This window comes from Giraffa tippelskirchi, chromosome 4 (genome assembly GCF_054371585.1).
Source record: "Giraffa tippelskirchi isolate mGirTip1 chromosome 4, T2T-mGirTip1v1.2.pri, whole genome shotgun sequence".
Lineage (NCBI taxonomy): Eukaryota > Metazoa > Chordata > Mammalia > Artiodactyla > Giraffidae > Giraffa > Giraffa tippelskirchi.
Genome location: NC_137278.1, coordinates 201,906,034 through 201,922,307, shown reverse-complemented (window position 1 = coordinate 201,922,307; position 16,274 = coordinate 201,906,034). Strand labels below are relative to the sequence as shown.

At 40.5% G+C, this 16,274-nt stretch overlaps 1 protein-coding gene across 18 annotated transcripts in view; it reads right to left on the bottom strand.

Moving 5' to 3' along the window:
- The window catches only part of BCL2L13 (BCL2 like 13), a 50,141-nt gene that overhangs the window by 17,249 nt on the left and 16,618 nt on the right, over positions 1–16,274 (bottom strand). For 12 of the 18 annotated variants that reach the window (XM_081589925.1, XM_081589922.1, XM_081589917.1 and 9 more), the window contains 2 exons: positions 5,980–6,087; positions 3,095–3,251 (listed from right to left, as the gene is read on the bottom strand). The exons of 1 other annotated variant lie outside the window; for it this stretch is intronic. In XM_081589925.1, coding sequence (XP_081446051.1) covers positions 3,095–3,251; positions 5,980–6,087 — 265 coding nt within the window. Of the gene's footprint in view, positions 1–3,090; positions 3,252–5,979; positions 6,088–16,274 lie in introns of all 18 variants that reach the window. 5 more of the 18 variants (XM_081589930.1, XM_081589918.1, XM_081589931.1 and 2 more) reach the window with 2 other exon arrangements.

Genomic DNA, 16,274 nt, shown 5'->3' with positions numbered 1-16,274 from the left:
CTGTCTATTCCAGTCACATACACTCGTCTACCGAGGGTACACGAGTGCTGTGCTCTAAGCCTGGGTTTCTGTACAAATTAACAACCACAACAGATACTTGGCAGCAAGATGAAGGCACCAAGTGCTTGCATAACAGATTTAATAAAAATTTACCTCCACCCACCTTTTGTGGGCAAAGAATTAACACACATGTTAAAAAAGAAGAGAGGAATCTTGCTTTTAAATGATTTTAAAATCCACTCCAAAGGCATTTTCTGCTTTGAACAATCTGGTCTGTGATCACTTCAGTCTTTTGAATAATTAAGACTTTTAGCAGGTACACTTCCTGGTAGCTTACTGTTATGTTTTACACTTTAATACATTTGTGCTTTATATCCTAGTACACACTAGGAAACTGAAGCTCAGAAAAGCTAAGAGACTATCCCAAATCCACAGAAATGGCAAAGGGCAACACAGAACAGGAATTCACACCCAATGAGCTCTGGCTCCAAAGGCCACAAGGTTCCCGTTGTGAATCAGGGTTTTGACGTGGTCATGATGACACTGATGCCCCTGGTAGCTTGGCCAGCATCTGGACTGTGATGGGAGAGGAACACACCGGACTGCAGAGACTCGCTAAGAAAAAAGACCCTACGACAGCTCACCAATGATCTCTGTAATGGATACATGTTAAAACTAGAATATTTTTAACACACAGAGTTAAATACAATATATTTTAAAATCGACATTCAATTTTTTTACACAGCTGCTAGAAAATGTCAAGCTACATACGTGTGACCTTCATTTCCCTGCTGGACAGTGCACAGGTCTGGATGTTTCAGAGAACAGTCCTGACGACACCCGTGTGGCCCTTTTCTGTGAGTCTGTGTGACAGCGCACCACAGGGACACTGAGGCGCCAAGACCACGGGCGGCCTTTCTAGTAAGACAGTGTGTGTGACCTTCCTGCTATCACACTTCCACCAGAGTCCCCGGAGAGCAGCTGGAAGACCTGGGCTGACACCAGGTGGCCACGACACTGGACTCCAGCAAAGAGGCTACCATCTGCCTGCCCACGTGCTCCCTGCAGCTCTACTTGGTCATTCGGTCCCTTCACTTCCTTTCCTGAACTGAACTGTCCGCTGCCGCCGGGCGTCACAGGGATCCTGACGGGAGGTTTATCAGGCTAAATGATGTTAGCATCGCCAGAACGAAACATGATTTGAAATGTTTTATGTACACACATATATGCACATTAAAGATTCACCAGATTAAAACGTTCAAAGGAAAATTTAAACATAGAAAAACAAGCAGCCTGAAAAACCAGCCCGATCTAATGAGCGACTTGAACTCTGCAAAGAAGAAAACTGGGGGGAAGAACTTTTTTAAATTTAAATATCTTTCTTTCTTTCTTTTTTTTGCCGTGAGGCTGTGAGGCTTGCAGGATCTTAGGGATTGAACCTGCACCCTTGGTAGTGAAACTGCAGAGTCTAACCACTGGACGGCCAGGCCAATTTGAAAAAAAAAACAAACTTCAAATTGCTGGTGTTTGGCTATGTGAAGGAGTTCACAATTAATTTTCTACTTCAACAAAACTGGAGGACTAAGTGGTATTTTCCACTTTAAAAGATACTGCCACCAAGCTGTATACGCTTCTAGTTCATCATCAGTTATTCTCAAGGTATTAGTAACTTTTTAGAGTTGTTAAGCTACTAGGGAAAACAAAACAAATATTCACCCAAGATTGTATTTTTTAAAAATATAATTTACTTTGCAGTGAAAAGGTACCATCTTTTCCTGTAGATCACGAAAAGGACTCCGAAAATGCATATAATCCTGTCCTTCACATATCTGTACATATATAAAACTATACTGTTTCTCAGAGAACTGGTAATATCCCCGTAAAGTTAAAATTAACACAGAAACTAAGATGGAGGGAAATGATTGATACAAATAATCTGCATCAAGGCTGGGAACAATTTTTTGCCTCATGCTTCTCAGTTACTTTACTCCCAGTCCTAACTGCTTTTATAAGTTTTCTACATTTATTTTGGCCAAACAGCAGGTTTCTTCAAATCTAAGATGAAATCTCAACATATAAATTAAATGAAAGTATGGCTCCTCTGGCATCAGAAGCTTGGAAACTGCCTAACCGTCCCCGCCCCGACCCCCCACAAACACTCCATAAGCCACTACTGGGCTGCACCTCCAAATTTCCTGTGGAAGTTATAATTCCCACACCCAGGATCTTGCCTCCACATTTATTTTTAAAACTTTCTATGTATCAAGTTAAGAAAATCTAGATATGATTTTCATTTCACTGCTTCCTATGTATAGCTTGGATTTTTACATTTGCTCATGTCACCAGAATATGAAGAAACAAACTGAATTCTCCTTAAACCCAAATTGCTTCCTTCTAACAAATGGCAACATACACACTTCGCTTTGTCAAGGTAAGGGATCACCTACTACAACAGTGACTTGGCACCTGAATACTGGCCCTTTTAAGTGAAGGAACTGTCTTCACCTTGTTTTAGCAGCGGTCAATCTTTATTAAAACAGACATTTTTTTTCCTAATTCATACCAATTTCTTAACAATTCTAAGCAAAGAATTAAGGGAAAGGAATTTTTAAGATTTTCAATAAATGACTTGGCTTTATGTTAACAGACTTTCACGACTGAGCTTCTTGCTTCTGGCTGACAGCTGGAAGAGAAGCTCCCACAGCAGGAGTGTGGCAGAAGCGCCATGGGCAGGTGTGCAACCCAAAGCTGAGCCACATCCGGGCGCCCCAAGCTGACCCAACGCCAACCCCACCGTACAGTGTGTGACAGCCATCCCAGTCATGCTGGCCGTGAGAGGGGTGGTAAAAAGTGGTTAGGACCAGTGAAACAGCCTGTGGTTACAACCAGGAAAAGCATCTGTTGAAACCAGACAGTCCAACAATACAATCAAATTCATGCTGGAACAATTAAATCACTGCTCAAAATGAAAAAGGAGAGGATTAGGGAAAGCAAAAAAGGAAAAAATGAAGGCAAGTGAGAAAAGCAACACCGTTCACCTAAAACAAGGCCTTCAGAGCGTGGAGCGGTGGGGACTTGCCCAAGGGGCACTCACCGGCTGAGCAGCGTCTGCAAGGCCCCAAGCAGAGGCGCCCGCAGTTCCTGTGCCGTCTTCTCCCCAAGGTGGGCCAGGCAGTCCTCCACGGAGCTGTCCGGGTTCGCGGGGCTGAACACGGGCGAGGTGTGGCGGTCGAAGCCTGTGCTGGCGAAGGCTGAAGAAGCAAAAGGAGCACCCTTGTGAATGAGCAGGTGAGAAGCTGTGCTGTAAGCCCAGGGGATTAGGATGTGGGAACCACATCATACTGGGAACCACAACATAGTGTAAGCCACTGAAAAACGTCAGATAGTCATTATGGGGCATTAATCTTTCTTTCAAAAGGCCCTAGATTTAAAGCTTTTTAAAGAAAGATTTTTATGGAAAATCTCAGTTTCAAGAGAAGAAAAAGGCTAACCTGACATGTCAAAATGCACAGACCAGCTTTGTGAATGACTGCAGACCCATTCCAACCAGATGGTGAAGGAGAGCCTCTCCCAGCCCATCACCCAGGGGGTCTGACGATTTGTTTTCACCTCTAGAAACGTGGCTCTTCTTAAACCAGATTCTCATCAGTTTTTCCACCTCAGAGGAACTCGTGACCTTCATTCCCTTTCAGAGCAAACTTTCAAACCCACAATCATGCAAACTGTCCACCCACACAGCCAGCCCCTCCTCCGTTCCTCACTCCCTGTTACACAGATGCAGACCTGCTCTGACCACAGTAATAATCTATGCTGGTCCAGGGAGCAGACAGGACGTATAACCCCTGGGAGTGGGGACAAGCGGCGTGCTGTCCCGGGAATCTGCCCTGCATCCTGTTTGTAGCATCAATCAGTTAAAAATGTCAGGAAAGGAAAATAAAAGAAGATTAATGTTAGGTTTCTGGATTTCTATAAATTTATATTTATATTCTTCCCTTACTACCAGGCAGCTGATTTATGGACATGATTTCTATTTTTTCTTGTTAAAAATTACTGGGCAGGGGATTCCTTGGTCCACTGCTGCTGCTGCTGCATCATTTCAGTTGTGTCTGACTCTGTGTGACCCCACAGACGGCAGCCCACCAGGCTCCCCCGTTTCTGGGATTCTCCAGGGAAGAACACTGGAGTGGGTTGCCAGTTCCTTCTCCTCCTTGGTCCACTAGTTAGGACGAACACTTTCACTGCCAGCGGCCTAGATTTAGATTTGATCCCTAGGTGGAGAACTATGATCCTACAAGCAGTGTAGGGAAGCAAATCAATCAAATCCCATCAATACTATCCATTCATAATCCAATCTAATTGATCCCTCTGAATGAATCCCATCAATAAATCAAGTAAATCCAGTCAATGCTACTGAACAATTAGTATAACACAGTATGTTGCCAATATAACTTTCATATGCACTGAGAAGCCAAAAAATTCATGTGACTTTTTATTAAAACATCTGCTCTACCGCAGTGGCCTGAAAGCAAACCCAGTGTCTCTGAGGTATGCCTGTTTCCAATTCCAACCTACTCTAGCCATCCTATAAGACCTGAGAGGAGGGGAAAAAACTCAGAAATTGGCATGACGTTCACAGTCCAGAGGCATAAGCTCACTGAAGACTGAGACCTAACCACAGGGTCCCAGAGATCTCCCCCCCAACAGCCCACAACCACCTCACTAAACGCTGATTTACAACAGTCCCTGTTATTCAGTCAAATCAAATCAATCCAACCCCATTCCATCAAATCAATCAAAATCAAATAAATCAAATCACACAAATCAAATAAGTAAATAAAATCTTATCAAATAAAAAATGTGTATAGGTATGGATGACCCTTGAAAATACTGTGCTAAGTGAAAGAAGCCAGTCATAAACCACTACTCAGTGCATGATTCCATTTACATGTAGACCCTCACAGCAAAATGTATGGAGACAGAAAGCAGATTAGCTGGGGATGAGTATGGTGGGGGAGTGGGAGCAGATGGGAAGTCACTGTTAACTTATACAGTGTTTCTTTTGGGGATGTTAACAATGTTCTAATTTTAGACTGTGGTGATGGTTGTACAATTCTGTGAATATACTAACCACTGAATTGTGCACCTTTAAATGGATAAATTTTTGGTATATATCTCAATAAAGCTTCAACAATTATTTATGGAAAGCAAAGCAAGATATAACCCAGAGCTTCTCTGGTGGTACAGTGGTTAAGAATATGCCTGCAATGCAGGGGACAAGGGTTCAATCCCTGGTCTGGGAAAATTCTACATGCCACAGAGCAACTGGGCTCCTGCCCCACAACTGTGAGCCTGCACGCCCTGGAGCCTGTGCTCTGTAGTAAGATGACCCACCACAGTAAAGAGCACACCCTCTCACCATAACTAGAGACAACCTGTGTGCGGCCACGAAGACCCAGCAGAGCCAAAAGTAAAATAAAAATAATTTTTTAAAAAAGAAATAATCCAAATGCTCCCCTCCATAACAAGGGAAAGACTGAGTAAATCTTCGTTTGATATATGGATTTTTAAAGTTTACAATTTAATGTTAAGCACAAAGTCTGTGGCCATAAAACCACAGGCACACTGCTGCTACCACCATCTACAATATATACAAGATAATGAGGGCAGCACACTGACAGCTCTCTCTTTAATGTTATTAATATAAACATAACAAATCACACTGAACGGAAAGTATCTTAATATGACTATTTAGTCTAATACTCAATACCAGAAAAGGGTCCATCTCATCTGCTGGGTATATTTTGGAAACTTATTAATATACACAGATCCCCCAGGAAAGGAAAAGGTACCTTCTAGTTTCACCACTATCATCCTAGACCCAAGAAGTTATGTACTGTTGTGAACACTCAACTGTAAAAAAACAAACGAAACCACACCAAACCGAGCCACTAATTAACCAGGAAATAAGAATAAAGAGACCTTCAGAAATTTCTTTGTCCAGGGATTTGAGCTCTTCTTCAATTTCAGTTTTAACTTTTAATAAAACTTCTTGATCCAGAGATTGTGAAACTGTATCTTGCTGAACCCCTGAAAGCAACAAGAAAGGTTACTATTGAAAGATAGAAAACATTAGAACATGGGTAGGATGTTTAAGCATTAAGTCAGAAAGTACAAAATCAAAACTCATTATCATGCCCAAGGGCTAGGAGAATCATAAAAATGAGGAGGCTGAGGCCAGGCAGGCTGCACCACTAGCCCACCCCTGAAGGAGCCGTGACTGGAGCTCAGGCCTCAGGCCAGTGTGAGGACAGAACAACCGACTGAGCCTGTGTCCTCGTCTTCCGGTTGGGCTGCTAGGAAGAAGACAGCTCAGAAACATTTCTGACATAATAGAGAAGAAAACCTGAAAGGCTATCATGTTCCCTTACCTTCATATCGTCATGCAAAATGCAGTCCAAGACAAGGCCCATGATCAACAAAGCATTTGTATCTTCCAACTTAGGAAAACCATGAACATAACCAAGTGTGAGGCAAAAGCTACTCTCATGCAGTGAAAGGAAAGGAAGAGCTTGGTCTGTAGCACAGAAAGGAGAACAAAGAGGAAGACTAACCAAAACAAAACTCAGATCCTCAAAAGGGTTTTTTTTTGTCATGGAAGATATAAAATTTATCAGGTATTTCTACCAGAAATGCAACAGAAAGGATCCCCTCATGGTCACAGTTAATATATATCTGGTTAAATGACATTTCATTTAATCTTTCTGACTATGTAAATATCTTAGTTGAAACTACATAAATAAAAATTTTAAAACATTACCTACAACAATATGTTACTAAGCAACCAATGGATCACTGAAGAAATCAAAATGGAAATCAGAAATACCTGGAGAAAAATGAAAATACAACCCAAATCCATGGATTAAAGATTTATAAGAACTGAAACCATAAAGTTCTGAAGAAAACAGGTAGTATGTACTTTGATATGGATCTTAGCATTATTTTTTTGGCTATGTCTCCTCAGACAAGGGAACAAAAGCAAAAATGAACAAATGGAACTACATCAAACTAAAAAGCCTTCACATGGTGAAGAAAACCATGTGCAAAGCATAAAGGCAGCCTAATAAGTAAAAGATATTTGCAAACAATAATATTTGGCATATATAAAGAACACATACAGCTGGACATTAAAAAGAAAACCAAAACAGAAAAACATCAATTTAAATTGGGCAGAGGACCTCAATAGGTATTTCCAAAGAAGACACAAAGATGCCACCGGGCAAATGAAAAGATGCTCAACATCACTAATTACCAGGAAAATGCAAATCAAAGCCACATTGAGATTATCACCTCACACTTGTCAAAATGGCTATTATCAAAGAGGCAGTGTATAACAAACACTGGCAAGGTGGTACACTGTCGGAGATGATATATGTGGCTGTAACTGATACAGTCAACATGGAAACCAATACAGAGGTTCCTCAAAAAGTTAAAAACAGACCACCATAGTATCCAACAATTCCACTTCTAGATATTATGCTGAAGAAAATCATTTAAAGAGATATATGTGTGCGTGTATATATATATATATATATATACACACACACATATATATATACGGGATATATACACACACACACATACGGGGCTTCCCTTGTGGCTCAGCTGGTAAAGAATTCGCCTGCAATGTGGGAGACCTGGGTTCGATCCCTGGGTTGGCAAGATCACCTGGAGAAGGGAAAGGCTACCCACTCCAGTATTCTGGCCTGGAGAATTCCAGAGACTGTATAGTCCATTGGATTGCAGAGTAAGACTTGACTGAGCAACTTCCATATACACACACACACACAGACACACACATATACACACCAAGAAAAAGAAATGCAAAAAGGCAGAATGATTGCCTGAGGAGATACAAATAGCTGAGAAAAGAAGGGAAACAAAATGCAAAGGGGAAATGGAAAGATATACCCATTTGAATCCAGAGTTCCAAAGAAGAGCAAGGAGAGATAAGAAAGCCTTCCTCAGTGATCAATGCGAAGAAATAGAGGAAAACAATAGAATGGGAAAGACTAGAGATCTCTTCAAAAAAATTAGAGATATCAAGAGAATATTTCATACAAAGATGGGCACAATAAAGAACAGAAATGGTATGACCCTAACAGAAGCAAAAGATTTTAAGAAGAGGTGGCAAGAATACACAGAAAACTATACAAAAAAGATCTTCATGACCCAGATAATCACGATAGTGTGATCACTCATCTAGAGCCTGACATCCTGAAATGCGAAATCAACTGGGCCTTAGGAAGCATCACTACGAACAAAGCTAGTGGAGTGATGGAATTCCAGTTGAGCTATTTCAAATTCTAAAAGATAATGCTGTGAAAGTGCTGCACTCAATATGCCAGCAAATTTGGAAAACTCGGCAGTGGCCACAGGACTGAAAAAGGTCTGTTTTCATTCCAATCCCAAAGAAAGGCAATGCCAAAGAATGCTCAAACTACCGCACAATTGCACTCATCTCACATGCTAGTAAAGTAATGCTTAAAATTCTCCAAGCCAGGCTTCAGCAATACGTGAACTGTGAACTTCCAGGTGTTCAAGCTGGATTTAGAAAAGGCAGAGGAACCAGAGATCAAATTGCCAACATCCATTGGATCATAGAAAAAGCAAGCGAGTTCCAGAAAAACATCTACTTCTGCTTTATTGACTATGCCAAAGCCTTTGACTGTGTGGATCACAACAAACTGTGGAAAATTCTTAAAGAGATGGAAACATCAGAGCACCTGACCTGCCTCCTGAGAGATCTGTATGCAGGTCAAGAAGCAACAGACCTGGACATGGAACAACAGACTGGTTCCAAATCGGGAAAGGAGTATGCCAAGGCTGTACACCGTCACCCTGCTTATTTAACTTATATGCAGAGTACATCATGAGAAATGCTGGGCTGGATGAAGCACAAGCTGGAATCAATATTGCAGGAAGAAATATCAATAACCTCAGATGTGCAGATAACATCACACTTATGGCAGAAAGCGAAGAAGAACTAAGAGCCTCTTGATGGAAGTGAAAGAGGAGAGTGAAAAAGTTTGCTGAAAACAACATTCAGAAAACTAAGATCATGGCATCTGGTCCCATCACTTCATGGCAAATAGAGAAACAATGGAAACAGTGACAGACTTTACTTTTTTGGGCTCCAAAATCACTGCAGATGTTGACTGCAGTCAAGAAATTAAAAGACGCTTGCTCCTTGGAAGAAAAGTTATGACCAACCTAGACAGCATATTAAAAAGCAGACATTACTTTGCCAACAAAGGTCCATCTCGTTGAAGTTATGGTTTTTCCAGTAGTCATGTATGGATGTGAGAGTTGGACTATAAATACTGAAGTGGATGAGAAGGTTGGATGAGTCTGTTTCTGTTTTGTTGTATTTGTTCATTTGTTTGATTCCATATATAAGTGAAAGTCTTTGCCTGACTTCTTTCACTTGGCATAATACCCTTTAGGTCCATCCATGTTGTCACAGATGGCAGGATTTCATTCTTTTTTAGTGGCTGAATAGTTCAGTTCAGTTGCTCAATCGTGTCCGACTCTTTGCGACCCTGTGGACTGCAGCATGCCAGGCCTCCCTGTCTATCACCACCTCCCGGAGTTTACTCACTCATGTCCATTGAGTCGGTGATGCCATCCAACCGTCTCATTCACTTCAGTATTCTTGCCTTGAGAACCCCATAAACTGTACGAAAAGGCTGAATAGTATTCCATCATACATGTGCACCGCATCTTTATCCATTAATTTGTCTGCTGATGGACACTTAGGTTGTTTCCGTACTTAATTATTGTAGATAGTGCTGCAGTGAACATGGGTGTGTGTATCAGTTCAGTCCTACCGTTTGTGACTCTTTCAGACTCTTCGAACCGAACTTAAGTGAGCTATTCAGCCATTACAAAAGAATGAACTCCTGCCATCTGTGACAACATGGATGGGTCTAGAGGATATTATGCTAAGTGAAAGAAGTCAGACAAAGACAAATACCATATGATTTCACTTATATACGGAATCAAACAAATGAACAAATACAACAAAACAGAAACAGACTCATAGAGAACAAACAGGTAGCTGCCAGAAGGGAGAGGGGTGTGGGTGATTAAAAAAAAAACAAACGCTAATTAGCCTGCTTGTGGCGATCACTTCAATGAATGTTTATATGAAACCATCACACTGTATACCTTAAATATACGCAATTTTTGTTAATGATGCCTAACAAAGCTGGTAAGTTTTTTAATTACATAAAACAAAAACAATTTTTTTTTTTATAAAACAAAAACAATTTTAAAACAAAAAAATTTGAAGATAATGTATCCTATGAGGAAGGTAATCTTTATAAATTCTCATAAAGCATAAAAATCTATCTTGGCATATGGGCTTTTTGTTTTATCCTGGTAAAACACACCTAACAAATTTTACCATCTTTATCATTTTTAAGTCTACAGTTCAGTGGTATTAAATACATTCATAATGTTGTGCAGCCATCACTGCCATCCACCTCCAGAACTCTTAGTTTTGTAAAACTGAAACTTCAGACCCATTAAACAATAACTCTCCATTACCTCCTCTCTTCAGCCCTTTGCAACCACCACGGTGCTTTTGCTATATAATTCTGACTACTTGAAGTACTTTATGTAAGTGCAATCAGACAGCGTTTGTATGTCAGGGACTGGCTTAGTTCACTTACAGACAGACTTGTAATAAATTACAGTTGGTTATAATTAAAACAGGCTTTCCTTTTAAAAGTAATTTGTAGTTCAGACAGCTCCACAATAGCACTGGCTAATATAATTACACTAGTCAGTAAAGGGATTTCCAGAATATATGCAACATTATTAAAATAAGGCAAACACAAATCAAAATTATTGTGGGTCAACCTTATTTCTTTCAGTGAAATTCTCTTCCTTCTGGCTTTCTGGAAGGCATCTCAATAGAGGGGAAGGTAAGCTTTCCAGCCAAGCGCTCCAGTTCATTACACAGGACCTCAGGCAAGGAAAACAGCCTTCTTGAACCTGTGCTGTTACTTAAACAGGAAAACAATATCTGCCACAAAGGGAAGCTGTCAAGAGATAAGTAAGTTAAGTTTCACCACATCAAAAATGCTCACCAGAGGGTTTCCCTCGTGGTTCAGGGGTGAAGAGTCTGCCTGCCAATGCAGGGAACATGAGTTAAATCCCTGGTCCAGGAGGATACCACAGGCTGCAGAGCAACTAAGTCCGTGCACCACAAGTGTGGAGCCTCCATCTAGAGCCTGTGCTCTGGCGGCAATGAGAAGCCTGAGCACCACAACTAGAGAGCGGCCCCCACTCGGCAACAAAGACCCAGCACAGACAAAAAATAAACATTACTTAAAAAAATGCTCTATAGATAATGACCCCATTCACCACCCTTTCTGAATCTCTAAACGTTAACATTGCACAGTGTGCACAGAATGAGCTCACCATGGATTCCTAATTAACGAGGTTCATACACAACCTGGGCCAGCAGGAATAACCTTCAGTTTACATAATGCCAAAGCATCTGTTACAACACCAGCAGTTACTCTTGTTCTCCAACTGCTGCAACAGAGAATGGCTTATGGCTTAATATCAATTGCTCTAAAACTAAAATGTATCTTTTCCTGAACACATGTCCAACAGAATTTCATTAATTTATATCAAAAAGTGTAGAAGAAAAGTTAACTTTTTAACTGTAAGGGTACACTTCACAATAAATTCATCTGAGATGTTTCACCAGGAAGCTACAGTCCTAAATACCAGAAGGTCCCTGGTGTTCCACCTTCCCGATGTGATCCACTTCTAAGCGACTTGCTTTCAAACTTTCTGGGCTCAAATAATCTCTGCCGTGCTCAACAACATAAGAATTTTGGTCAGTCACTGCCAATGAGCTACAGCAAACACAGTGCTTTTAAGAGAAATTCTTCAAACATACTTCCACAACAGAAGCAGAGTAAACACCAGGCTGAAAAGCTTGAGTCAGCCCTTTAAGTTACGCAAAACCATCTCAAACTTAACATCTGCTAGCTTTCTCCTGACCTGTCCTTACTCAGAAAGAGACTCTTGCCAGTCAATACAGCCTGTCAGGTAAACTTTTTATAAGGTTTCCTCACATAAGAGGCAGTCCCTCCATTCCACGCATTCTAGATTTTATCCTCAAGTTAAGCTGGATCATCAGAAAAATCCCCAGACAGTATCAACTATCTGTTTCAACTGAGTGCACTTTAGTGCCATTTCCTTAGCTTTTATCTAGAATTCCACAAAGAGAAAGAGTTTTGAAATGTAACACTATTTGATATTGACAGTTTCTACCGCATTTTTTTGTGTCCTATGTAATAAAGCTCTAAGTGAAAAACAATTCTCTTGAAGAATAACATTTCCCTTAAAATAGCATAGCTCCGTCTGGGAACTAAATACTGTAGTCCCCTTTGTGGTTTCAGCTAACCGCATCAGCCACGGTCCCAAATACTGCACAGAATTTTAGAAGCAAAATTCATTAATTTTACACAGCACACCATTCTGACTAGTGTGATGAAATCTGGTGGGGTCTTGAGACCTGAGTCATAGCTGGCATGTCCAGACCATGTAAGCTACCCACCCATTACTACAGGAGAATACACAGCATCTGGTGGTAGCCAGCACCACCTGAGAATCCTGGAGCATATTCCCATGGACAAGGAGGAACTACTGCCCACCTCCACTTTGCTTTGGCTTTGCCTCAGAACCAAGCTCACTGCTCAATGCTGAGAAGACTGAACAGGACCCCACAGACAACATACCTGCGATCTACTGCTCCCACTAGATCCACTAGACTGGAAATGTACAGTCTTCCTATTCTGATTTCATTACAAGTTACTTCTACTATGTTCTAATTATAAGCCACATTAAATGATACATGGTGTAAAATTTTTAAAAATTAATTTCTATTAAAAAAATTAATTCCTCTTCCCAGCCAGTAGGAACTCACTGCCAATTTATTCACTAACAAAAAACAACATTTTTACCTAACCTGGACTCTTCCTTTTCCTGGTTATTTAATTCTGTCCACCCTGCAAGAACCAGTTTCTTTTTTTCTTTGGGCATGCCACATGGCTTGCAGGATCTCAGTTCCCTGACCAGGGATTGAACCAGGACCTCAGGAGTGAAAGCGCCAAGTCCTCACCACTGGACCACAAGGGAACTCCCTGCAAGGACCAATTTAAGTCTCTCTACTTTTCCACAGTATCTTCACCGACTACTTAAGTATCATTGACAGCTGAACATGTATATCACTTAATCTGTGTCACACAGTTTACCATTTAAATATATACTGTCTTGTATCAATGATTTTATAGTTTATTATCATTAGTCTGACCCGATTACAAACTATTTGAGCTAGTCCCTTGGTCCTAGGCTTATGTCAAGTAAGGACTAAAAACGTACACAAATACTTGACATCAACAGCTGTCACTGTCTCTTTGATGAAGACTCAAAGGATTACAATGTATAACCCAACAACCTTTCTGGAAAGAAAGGACACAAGAAAGGAGACAACAGAATAAAACTTATTAACAGTTCAGAGGGATTTGTAAAAGGTATCAGCAGATTTTGAGGCTACCTCAAATATTTTAAAAGGTTAAAAGAAACAAAGAAAATGAGTGGTCATTTAATGGAAGAGAGTAGGAATACAGACCAACCACATACACAGGACAGTAACAAGAACATTTATGGTGCCGGCCTGTGATGGAGGAAACTGTGGAGGAGGGATGGCAAGAGGGAGACCTCAATCATCATCTCATGTTCACAAGGGTCTTTACCAACATTTGATCACAGAATTTGAGATCCAAAAGGGTCAGGGTGAGTCCACCCATCTCATACAAAGAATATGGGACTTAGTAAACTTAGATGACTTGCCCAGGCACAAATAAATTATACATAAATGAGATTAGAAAGTAGATATTCTGATAAGAAACATTATTACTAAATTCAAAAACATATGATTACAATTTCTGAAGTATAATGAATGAAAAATAAGGAATATATGAATGCTTTATTTGCCATCTTCCTCTTTTAGGAAAATCTGCATGCCTAAAACATATATACATCACCACACCCATCACACCACTCCCAATACCACCACCATGCCACAAAGAAAATGACAATAATGTCTTGGTTACCATATGCCTCATCCTGTCAGATTAAAGAAAAGCAGCTGATTAAAGGCATACCTATTCTCATGAGACTAATGTGACACTAATTACACACGACAAGTTGTCATACTTGATAATAAGCCATGTGGAAAACCTAAACCAGTAAAAAGTCTACTGCTGTCAGGATACAAAAGGCTATTTCTTCAGCTAACCAATGACATAGACAGATTCACTGATTTTCTTTTAATCAACCCCAACTCCACCCTGACTTTCAAAAGCACAGAGCTACACACAGGACCAATGCAGCATAAATCCTGTACTATAAATCCAGAAAAATATTTCAAAGATAAACAAACTTTATCACACTTAAATCCCACCCACCTCAATGTCAAGGAAAGGGTCAGGTGAGTCAGCAACCATCATATTCCAGCCCCAAAAGGCACTCAAATGAATATCAGATCAACAAGCTTAGAACAGTTGTATGTATGGCCTAGACCTCTGAGAGCAAGAATGTTTTCTAAATCTATGGTTCCCCAAACTGGGGCACATTAGAAGTACCAAGAGAATATTAAACAATAATGAAGCAATAATTAAAGATACAGATTCTGAGGCCCCATGGAGCACCTGGTTCAGCAGGTATGGGGCAGTGCTCCACAATCTTTGTTTTGATAGGAATGCAGATGTTCAGACTAGACAAGAAAGTCCAATGAGCACCCACTCAAAGTCCGGATTCATAGTAGTCAGGATCAAACATCTCCTGTTCCTCATAGAAAGACTGAGAAGAAACAAACAGTGCATATCCCCAGGAACAGGGAACTGTGAGCCAGAACCTGGGATCAGATTACAAGATTGGCCTGAAAGCTGACCTGAGATGGTGATACTCCTCAAACTGACCTATGGAGTCAATGCAATCCCATCAAAATTCCAACTGCCTCTGGAAATGGACAAGACAGTCCTGAAGTTCAAACAGAACTGCAAAAGACAGAACATGGTCAAAGCAATTTTGAAAAAGGTTGAAGGACTACTCATACTTCACAATTTCAAAACTTACTACAAAGCTGTAAGTAGTCAACATAATGTGATAATGGTGTAAGAACTGACATATATTGTAAACAGTGCTGCGATGAACATTGGGGTACACGTGTCTCTTTCAATTCTGGTTTCCTCGGTGTGTATGCCCAGCAGTGGGATTGCTGGGTCATATGGCAGTTCTAGTCCCAGTTTTTTAAGGAATCTCCACACTGTTCTCCATAGTGGCTGTACTAGTTTGCATTCCCACCAACAGTGTAAAAGGGTTCCCTTTTCTCCACACCCTCTCCAGCATTTATTGCTTGTAGACTTTTGGATAGCAGCCATTCTGACTGGTGTGAAATGATACCTCATTGTGGTTTTGATTTGCATTTCTCTAATAATGAGTGATGTTGAGTATCTTTTCATGTGTTTGTTAGCCATCTGTATGTCTTCTTTGGAGAAATGTCTGTTTAGTTCTTTGGCCCATTTTTTGATTGGGTCGTTTATTTTTCTGGAATTCAGCTGCACAAGTTGCTTGTATATTTTTGAGATTAATTGTTTGTCTGTTGCTTCGTTTGCTATTATTTTCTCCCATTCTGAAGGCTGTCTTCTCACCTTGCTTATAGTTTCCTTTGTTGTGCAAAAGCTTTTAATTTTAATTAGGTCTCATTTGTTTATTTTTGCTTTTATTTCCAATATTCTGGGAGGTGGGTCATGGAGGATCCTGCTGTGATTTATGTCGGAGAGTGTTTTGCCTATGTTTACAATAGCCAGGACATGGAAGCAACCTAGATGTCCATCAGCAGACGAATGGATAAGGAAGCTGTGGCACATATACACAATGGAATATTACTCAGCCATTAAAAAAAATACATTTGAATCAGTTCTACTGAGATGGATGAAACTGGAGCCCATTATACAGAGTGAAGTAAGCCAGAAAGAAAAACAACAATACAGTATACTAATGCATATATATGGAATTTGAAGGATGGTAACGATAACCCTATATGCGAGACAGAATAAGAGACACAGATGCATAGAACAATCTTATGGACTCTGAGGGAGAAGGTGAGGGTGGGACGTTCTGGGAGA